This window comes from Geospiza fortis, unplaced genomic scaffold, assembly GCF_000277835.1.
Source record: "Geospiza fortis unplaced genomic scaffold, GeoFor_1.0 scaffold412, whole genome shotgun sequence".
Lineage (NCBI taxonomy): Eukaryota > Metazoa > Chordata > Aves > Passeriformes > Thraupidae > Geospiza > Geospiza fortis.
The window spans coordinates 965,723-975,017 of record NW_005054504.1 but is presented as its reverse complement, the minus strand read 5'-3'; the positions used below and the strand labels follow the sequence as shown (position 1 = coordinate 975,017).

The 9,295-nt window shown below is 58.8% G+C and overlaps 1 protein-coding gene across 1 annotated transcript in view; it reads left to right on the top strand.

Annotated features, from left to right (window-relative positions):
* LOC102034078 (diacylglycerol kinase delta-like) overlaps positions 1-9,295 on the top strand; it is a 19,557-nt gene that overhangs the window by 8,342 nt on the left and 1,920 nt on the right. Inside the window, exons 2-24 of the mRNA XM_031063445.1 lie at positions 587-697; positions 813-893; positions 1,121-1,225; positions 1,429-1,561; positions 1,747-1,853; positions 2,276-2,401; positions 2,550-2,652; positions 4,128-4,290; positions 4,388-4,496; positions 4,651-4,790; positions 4,927-5,008; positions 5,497-5,588; positions 5,851-5,950; positions 6,198-6,438; positions 6,670-6,768; positions 6,881-6,980; positions 7,400-7,507; positions 7,960-8,056; positions 8,135-8,242; positions 8,382-8,495; positions 8,611-8,745; positions 8,831-8,997; positions 9,118-9,235. Of these exons, the coding sequence (XP_030919305.1) occupies positions 587-697; positions 813-893; positions 1,121-1,225; positions 1,429-1,561; positions 1,747-1,853; positions 2,276-2,401; positions 2,550-2,652; positions 4,128-4,290; positions 4,388-4,496; positions 4,651-4,790; positions 4,927-5,008; positions 5,497-5,588; positions 5,851-5,950; positions 6,198-6,438; positions 6,670-6,768; positions 6,881-6,980; positions 7,400-7,507; positions 7,960-8,056; positions 8,135-8,242; positions 8,382-8,495; positions 8,611-8,745; positions 8,831-8,997; positions 9,118-9,235 (2,739 nt within the window). The remainder of the gene's footprint in view (positions 1-586; positions 698-812; positions 894-1,120; positions 1,226-1,428; positions 1,562-1,746; positions 1,854-2,275; positions 2,402-2,549; positions 2,653-4,127; positions 4,291-4,387; positions 4,497-4,650; positions 4,791-4,926; positions 5,009-5,496; positions 5,589-5,850; positions 5,951-6,197; positions 6,439-6,669; positions 6,769-6,880; positions 6,981-7,399; positions 7,508-7,959; positions 8,057-8,134; positions 8,243-8,381; positions 8,496-8,610; positions 8,746-8,830; positions 8,998-9,117; positions 9,236-9,295) is intronic.

The following is a 9,295-nucleotide window of genomic DNA, read 5'->3' as shown; positions in this document are numbered from 1 at the left end:
AGCCAGGTTGCAGCGATGCTCTGTGCTGCAGGGGATGCTCTGCCTGCTGCGGGCTACCCTCAGCCCCAGGTTGTCCTCTCCAGGGCTGTGGGGGCAAGGCAGAGCTGGCTGCACTCCGGCTCTGCTCCAGCTCTGCTCTCCAAACCAGCTGGGGCCACAGTGCCCAGGTAATGCCACTTTGAAGATGCAGTTGCTATTCTCTGGGGCACTAGTCTCCTCTTAAAGGAAGCTCTGCTGGCTCCAGTTCTGCCCTTGGCTTCTAGGGAGCTGCAGCAGGGTGAGGATCTCCAGGCACTACCCTGGGGATGGAGAGGAAGAATCAACAGTGGAGCCTCTGCACTGCTGGAGACCTGCATCTTCTAGTCCTGCCATGCCCAGCAGCATCCTTCCAGATCACAGGCAGTGCCCAGTGCCCAGGCGATGGTAGGCAGGGAACATAATTTGCCCTGCTACATGCAGCAGAGAGTGAGCCCCAGAATGTCCAATCTGTGCTCATGAGGACCCGGGGACTGGTGTCACAGGGGAAAATGGTGGCTTTGGTGATCCTGGGGGGCTACAGGAGCTCAGGACACTGTGGTCTCTGCAGAAGAGCGTAAAGGAGGGGCTGTTGCTGAAGCAGACGAGCTCCTTCCAGAGGTGGAAGAGACGATACTTCAAGCTGCGAGGCAGGACACTTTATTATGCTAAGGATGCCAAGGTAGGCTGGAGGGTGCTTCCAACATGCCCAGTTTGGGGGGGACCTGAGCCTGCCAGCCCAGGAGGGGCCAGAGATCCCTGCCTGGTGGACTGGGGCTCTGGTTCCTCTCTCGCAGTCCCTGATCTTTGATGAGGTGGACCTGTCTGATGCCAGTGTGGCCGAGACCAGCACCAAGAACATCAACAACAGTTTCACGGTGAGGGAGGTGTGGGGCTACCAACTGCACCCTGTGGAGACCTCAGAACCATGTGGGGAGGCACTACAGACCTCCCTCATCCCCCCAGAGCCATGGAGCACTCCATAGCATGGCCTCCTGCTGCTTGAGGCGGCACTGGTGTGCCAGAGATTGCTGGGATCTGTGCTGGGTTGTGGCTGGCCTGGCAGTGGCCTTGCGAGAGAACGTGGGGATGGTGGCTGTTACAGGTGATCACGCCGTTCAGGAAGCTCATTTTATGTGCGGAGAACCGGAAGGAGATGGAGGACTGGATCACGGCCCTGAAATCTGTCCAGAAGTGGGAGATCCATGAGGTGATGTGGGCAGGGTGCTGAATGGATCCGTATTTCTGTGTGGAGTGTGTTTCCCTCTGTGTGCCTTTGCCAGAAAAGAGCTGTTGCCCTTGGCATAGCCCCACGAGGAGGACAGGAGTTGGGCTGGGGGGACTCAGGAGGCCAGGAGAGAGGAGTGCCGGCTGAGCGTGCCAGGCACTGATGGGGCAGGGCTATGTCTCCAGGCCACACAGTTCAACATGGAGCACTTCTCGGGCATGCACAACTGGTATGCCTGCTCCCATGCCCGCCCCACCTTCTGCAACGTGTGCCGCGAAGCTCTTCCAGGGGTCACCTCCCACGGCCTTTCCTGTGAAGGTCAGTGCTGGCGTCCTGCTGGGAGGTGGGCAGGGGTTGGCATCAGGGCAGGGCAGCCTCTCAAGGCTGGGCCAGAGCAGGAGTGGTGCAGGATGATGCCCACTGCCCAGATGCAGAGAGGTTTGGGACCAGGGATGTGCATGCCGTGGGGATTTCCCTGCTCCTCACTGCTCCCCCTCATGCAGTCTGCAAGTTCAAGGCACACAAGCGCTGTGCCGTCAGAGCCACAAACAACTGCAAGTGGACGACTCTGGCCTCCATCGGCATTGAAATCATCGAGGATGAGGATGGGGTAAGCAGGGGAGTCCCTGTCAGGCATCCTGGCAGGACAGGTCCTCCATCAGAACTAGCCTTGCTGTGCCCAAATCAGGAAGCAGGAAGAAACTGTAGCTGTCCCCTGCACTGTGCGGCCTCTGGGCTTGGCTCTGCAGGGGTGTAGCTTGGGGTCACCTCCTCTGGAACCCTGTGTCAGGATCCCTTTTTGCTGTCCAAGTGGGGCCACCTCCAGACATTTTCTGGGGATATGTCTGCCCTGCCTAACATGCTGATGGCTTCAAGCAGCCAGGTGGGCAGGGATGAGAGGACATGGGAGGGGTCCCAGACCCACCTTGCCCTGCTAAGTGGCACCACCTCCATGGTGCTTGGGGAAAGAGGTGGCCTATGATCTTTCCCTCAAGTGTGCAGGATGCTATTGGTAGCTGCTCTTCTCTGCAGGTGGCCATGCCCCATCAGTGGCTGGAGGGGAACTTGCCTGTCAGTGCACGCTGTGCTGTCTGCGACCGGACCTGTGGCAGTGTCCGGAGGCTGCAGGACTGGCGGTGTCTCTGGTGCAAGGCCATTGTAAGGATATACCCACGTACCCAGTCCCCACCCCTCTCCCAGCACAGACAGCACTGCCCATCCTGTGTGCATCTCTGGGAAAGCTGATGCTGAGAATTTGGTGCTGCATCTCCCAGCTCTGCTGATACAGGCATTCCTGCATTCCCAGGTTCACAGTGCCTGCAAGGAGCTCCTTGGCAAGAGGTGCCCCCTGGGCCAGTACAAAGTGTCCATCATCCCGCCAACTGCCTTGAACAGCATCGATTCTGATGGTGAGTTGGGGAGGGCACAGGGCTGGTCTGGTGGGGGGGCAGGCTGTTTGGGATAGGGCTCTGAGCTCTCTGAGGTCTTCTGGAGACTTTGACTTGTTGCACTGTGCCTGTTTTATGGGGCAGCAGGAGCACTACCTTCAGTAGGCTCCAGAGTCGACGCCCTTCCCTTAGTTGAAGGCTGGTTGTTGCCTTGCACTCTGTTTCAGGGCTTGGTGGTATTCTGTGAGCTTTGGTGTGGCATTTCTTGCCTGCATGTGGCTTTAGCTGCTCCTGACAGGTCACCACTTGCACTGGCTCAGGACATGGTGCCTCTGTGCTGGGATCAGCAGTGCCAACCCTATACCCCTGAGGTGGGCTGTCCTCTGTTGCACCTCAGAGGTTCAGCATCTCTCAAGGCAGGATAAAGGTCTTGCTTGAGTTTCTCAGTGTCTGAAGCTCAGCTGGTTTTTTGGTAGTGCAGAGCACAGCTTTGCCCTGGCACAGGACACTGCAGGGAGAAGCCATGTGGAGCGTGGGGGGACCCCCCTAGCTGTCTCCTTCTCCTGAGGGGTCCAGCTGGCCTCTGCTGAGCAAAATCTTTTCTTCTCCTCCGGATATTTCTTTCTTCATTCTTTACTGTTTTTCACCACTCAGCTCAGCTGGTGGCTCATTTGCCTTGTTACTCATTGGGATGCTGTCAGGGTAACCATCACGCGGCTGCTCCTCAGCTCCAGAGCCTCGGCTGCTGGTGGCTGCTCCCTGGCAGCATCTCTGCCCTGTCCCTCTCCAGCAGCCCAGCCATCCCTGGCTGTGACTGTTGCCCACCTGACTGGGAACACCTTAGCAAGGCCTCAGTCCCCCCTTGTCCTGCCGTGCTGTCCTGCTGCAGCATATCAGTACTGCTGGCAGCAAGCTTTTCTGCTGCAGCCCACGCTCTGACTCAGCAGCTCTCAGTGCTTTGTGTTACTGCTCTGCTGTGCTCAGCTGGGCTGGGAGTGGAGATGGAGCAGTGGCCAGGCAAGGAGGGGGGGGCTGTGGTGATGTTACCCCCATGCTCCTGCTGTGGTGGGGGTGCTAGGGCCCCTGGTTGCAGCCCATGGGGCTCTAAGGGCAGCAGCTGTGGGGCTGGTGCCAGTGGCATGATGGCTGATATGGTCTCTGCTGCAGCATTGCTTGGTCTTCCAAGAGAAGAGGCCTGCAGACACCAGCCACGGAACTGGGATAGCCAAGATGTGCCTGAGGCAGGTGCGGGCTCTGGGCCAGCTGTCAATCCTGCTCTGCCTTGGGCACATTTCTTTCCCCATCTCATTTCTTTAAAAGCATAGTGCTTCCTCTTCCCTCTGCCCCTCACCATCCCCCAGACATCCCCATCACTGCCCCTCCTGCCCCATCACCCCACAGATTGGTTTTGGCACAGATGGAGTGTCCATACTCTGCTCTCCTGAAGTGTGTGTGGGCAGTGAGAGCTGGGGCTCATGTGTTTGGGCTTACTGCAGGTTTCTGGAAAGCCACCTGCCCCTCGACCTGCTCCAGCCCTCTCCTGGCCTTTGTCAACTCCAAGAGTGGGGACAACCAGGGTGTCAAGTTTCTGCGCAAGTTCAAGCAGTTCCTCAACCCAGCCCAAGTCTTTGACCTCATGAATGGGGGCCCACACCTGGGGTAAGCACCAGCCTGAGCACCCTGGAATTGCCTTGCTGGGATCCCAGTGGGCACCTGGCACAGCACCTATTCCCTCCTCTCCTTGCCTGCCACCCAGGCTGCGCCTCTTCCAGAAGTTCTCCACCTTCAGAATCCTGGTGTGTGGTGGGGATGGCAGCGTGGGTTGGGTGCTCTCTGAGATCGATGCCCTTGGCCTCCACAAGCAGGTGAGTTGGGAGTGCCTGGCATTACTAGTGCAGGCTGGCATCATGCCCAGGTGTACCCCAGGTGCTGCCAAGCAATGGGCACAGCAGAGTTGGGGGTGTCACAGGTACCCTTGGGGGCTACTCTGAGCCCCCCCACTCTGTCTCTCTCCTGCAGTGTCAGCTGGGTGTCCTGCCGCTGGGGACTGGTAATGACCTTGCACGGGTCCTGGGTTGGGGCAGCCTATGTGATGATGACACTCAGCTGCTGCAGGTCCTGGAGAAGCTGGAAAGGGCCACCACCAAGATGCTAGACCGGTGAGCAGGGCATGGAATACATGCCTCTCTGTCCCTCCTACCCTGGCATCTCTTGGGAAGCCTGTCCCAGTTCCTTGCCTGTCCCTGTGCTAGGGGGCTAGGAGGTGACAAGCAGCCAATAGTCTCTGTTTGGCAGGTGGAGTGTGCTTACCTATGAGGCCCCCAAGCAGTCCCCCTCAGCACTGAAGGAGGAGGAAAATGGGGACTCCAACGTCCAGGTGGGAACTGTTGGCATTTGGAGGCTTGAGATGGGGAGGGCAGGCTGGAGGGCAGGTTCCTGTTCAACCCAATTCAGGGACACACAGGGAGGGATGGCGCAGGAAGAGGTTATTCTGGGGGTCCCTGGGGACTGGGGCTCTGAGGGGGCTGGAGTTGGCTGCATGCAATGAAATGAGCCTGGCAGGTCTCAGCCTGGCATATGCAGTTGGGAGCAGGCAGAAGGTGAGGTAGAGCTACCCTGCCACTGGCCAGCTGCTTTGGACTCTTCTGTGTGCTCCTGTTCAGCCCCTTGCCTCAGTTTCCCTCCTGATGTGACTGACCTTGCCTCTGCCCAGCAGCACGGGCATGGCTACCCTCAGTGGTGGGGAGTGGGCTGAATAAGGTCTGATCATCCCCAGTTCAAGGCTGGCTGGGCAAAGCTCCATCCCTGAGCGGGGCACATGGCAAGGTGGCAGGTGTCCAGCTGTCTCCACCTGTGTCCCCCCAGGTCCAGATCTCCCATTACGCAGACTCTGTTGCCTTCCACCTGGCCAAGATCCTGGAGTCAGACAAGCACTCAGTGGTGATCTCCTCTGCAAAGTAAGGAGGGGGCTGTTGATGGGGATGCCAGGAGCCCCTTTTGCTGGGCTGGGGCCTGTCCTCAGGACCACTGCACCCCTCTCGGCCAGGCTGTCTCCACTGGCCTCCAGCAGCTGCCGGCTGTGCTGGAGGCTGGCAGATAATGCTGGCTGTGCTGGCCCTCTGGAGCAGCGGGTGTTGTCCCAGCAGGCGTGCTGGCTGCCATCTGTGCCTCGCTGGCCATGCTGTGCCCCTCTTGACCTCCTGCCACTTCCTTTGGCAGGTTCCTCTGTGGCACTGTCAATGACTTTGTGACTGAAGTTGGGCGGGCTTACAAGAGGGCGACAGAGAACAAGCAGGAGGCTGAGCTGATGGCACGGAAGGTGTGTTGCAGGGGAGCTGGAGGGTTGGGTCAAGCTGGTGGCACAGCCCGTGAGCAGGGGATGGCCTGCTCTGCAGGCCTATGCCCTTGTTGAGCACGTATTGGGGTGTGCCATGCTTGGGGTGCCCAGGCATGGAGTGTCCAGGTGCTTGGGGGTATCCGGGCACTCATAATGCCCAGGGAAGCACCCAGCACTGGTAGGGGGCAGCAGCTTGTGGCAGGTACTGAGTGGGGTAGGTGTCCCACAGTGCGCCATGCTGAATGAAAAGCTGGACTCGTTGGTGCGGGAGCTGAATGAGGAAGCTCAGGCCATCATGGTCCCTGAAGAAATGGCACAGGCCACCCACGCTGATGTCAAGGGCCAGGAGAAAGCTGGCAGCTTCAACCCCAGCCCCCAGCCTCGCATCTTCAAATCCAAGGAGCAGCTCATGCTACGGGCAAACAGCCTGAAGAAAGCCCTGCGGCAAATCATTGAGCAGACAGAGAAAGGTGAGGGAGTGGTGGGACCTGGCAGCTTCCCTGCTGCTGCAGCAACCTGGCAGGAGCTGTGAAGCCACACTGGGTTGGTGCTGGACCCATGTCTTTGTTCTCCCCTGGGATCCTCGGGATGGCAGCAATGGCCCCAGCCTGGGCCCTTCCTGGTATGAGCCCACAGGCCTGACACGAGGAGGGGCTACAGGGCTGCACAGACTCCCTGTTATGTCCCCCCTTGTATCTCAGCTGTGGATGAGCAGAACAAGCAGACCCAAGCCTACCAGGGCAGTGTGGGCCCCAGCAAGGACAGCTCGGAGGAGTTCAACAAGGAGGAGGAGAAGCTCAGTAAGATGCCAGCAGGGCATGTGGCATTTTGTGGGGGCATGGGGGTGAGCTGTGGGATGGGCTCAGGGTGAGAACCCATGTGGCAGCTAGTTCCCTTTGTCACCCTGGCCAGGCTCCCGGCGGGTGATGGTGACCTCTGCGTCTTCCTCCATCATCCTGGACCGGCCAGACACCTTTGGCAGCTTGCAGTTCCCTGAAGACTCCAGCACCCTGTGAGTCAGGTGTTCTGCCTGCCCCAGAGACCCTGGCCCACTCTTTCTGCCCAGGAGCAGAGCTGGTACCATGCTGCCCCTTTGAGGAGGCTGCTGCCCACCAGTGTGGCATCCCTGCTACCAGGCCCTCCTTGGCCAAGCAGTGCCCATGCTGGGGGAGCCTGCCTGTGGATGGTGTGGGATCTCTGGCTTATGCTTTGAGCTTGGTGTTCCCACCTGCAGGCAGGTCCTGGCTGTGCCATGGGTGTCCTGCCATGATGACTGAGGGAAACTAGCAGCCATCCCTGCTAGTTTTGGTCAGGCTTCCCAGTGCCAGCTGCTCTGCTCCAGTGGGTGTTACACCGCATCCTCTGGTGCCAGCCCAGAGTCGCCAATGTGCAGCTGCTGCTCAACCTGCTTTCCCTCTTTGCTGATTTCAGACACTTCTTGGAGAAATGTGTCATGAATAACTACTTTGGCATTGGCCTGGATGCAAAGATCTCCCTGGAGTTCAACAACAAACGCGATGAGCACCCCAAGAAGTGCAGGTTGGCTGGAACCCCTAGATTTCCCCCAGGAAAAAACATGTACCCCTGGCTTTCCAATGCCATCAAGTTGCTGGGAGCCATGGGGGTGACTCATGCCTACTGTGCTGGAGATCCTTCCTACAGCAGATTTTGTACCTGCACCCATTGCTGGGATGAGCACCCCTTGGTGGCAGGCTGCAAACACCCCAGAAAGGGTGAAGACCTGAGGACTCGGTGGGATTTACTTGCTCTGCAGCTGGAGAGAGGGACATTGCCATGCTGGTGTGGAAGGGTCGAAATGTGGGTGCAACATGCTGCACCTTTGGCTTTTCTGGGAGGTAGCAAGAATTGAGGAAACTAAGGTGGGGCCAGCCATCCAGGACTGTTCAGCACAGTGCCCCAGGAAGGGTGTGGAGCCTGTGGCAGGCAGTGGGGAGCCCACAGCCCCTCATCTATTCCACTTTGCCCCACAGCAGCCGCACCAAGAACATGATGTGGTATGGGGTGCTGGGCACGAAGGAGCTCCTGCAGCGCACCTACAAGAACCTGGAGCAGCGGGTACAGCTGGAGGTATAGGGCTGGGAGAACAGGGAAAAGGTGGGAGGGGCAGCGTTACAGCAGACCCTCAGGCTTAGCCCTCTCTTGCAGTGTGATGGGGTGCCTATCTCACTGCCCAGCCTGCAGGGCATTGCTGTCCTCAACATCCCCAGCTATGCTGGGGGCATCAACTTCTGGGGAGGCACCAAGGAGGACAATGTGAGTGTCAGTACCATGAGATGAGTTGGGTAGCGTGATGTCCTTTCCCCAGTCCTAAGATACCCCAGGGCTAGGGTGTCCCTGCCTTGGGCACACATGGGGGAAAATGGATGTCTTCATGTGTAGTGATCCTCTACAGAACTTTGGGGCTCCATCCTTTGATGACAAGAAGCTGGAGGTGGTGGCAGTCTTTGGCAGCATCCAGATGGCTGTGTCACGGGTCATCAACCTCCAGCACCATCGCATTGCACAGGTAGTGGTGAGGTACCCTGCAGGACCACAACTAATGCCTGAATGCTTTTTGAGGCAGTGTGGCTCTGCTCAGCCTGGCAGCTATTGATGCCACCCCTGGGCTGTGTGCCCCGCAGTGCCGCGTGGTGAAGATCACCATCCGGGGCGATGAGGGTGTACCTGTGCAGGTGGATGGAGAGGCCTGGATCCAGCCACCTGGCATCATCAAAATCCAGCACAAGAACAGAGCCCAGATGCTGACAAGGGACCGGGTGAGATTGAGGAGTTCAGCAAAACCATGCTGAGGGACATGGGGAGATATGACAGTCTCAGAGGGGCCATGTCTGTCCCCCGCAGGCATTTGAAAGCACCCTCAAGTCTTGGGAGGACAAGCAGAAAGGGGAGAGCTACCGAGCGGCCACACGGCCACGGCTCAGCTCCCAGCAGTCCATGGAGTACCTGACCGAGGAGGAGAGCAGCCTCTTGCAGCAGGTCTCGCGTGTCGCTGAGACCCTCATTGCCAGGTCAGACTGTGGGAAAGGGAATATAGTGGGCACAGGGAAGAGGGAACTGTGCTGTGGCCATGCAGAGGTGCGTGCCCAGCCCAGGGGAGCCCTGGCAGCTCCAGCCCCTGTCACCCGCAGGATCCATGAGGCAGCCAAGGCTCACAAAGCCATGGAGCAGGAGCTGGCGCACGCAGTCAATGCCAGCTCCCTGGCACTGAGTGAAGCCCTCTCCCACAAAGCTGCTGGCGCCTCAGAGGTGAGCGGGGACTGGGAGTGTAAGGCAGCCTTTACCCAGGCCCCATGGAGCCCTGCCACT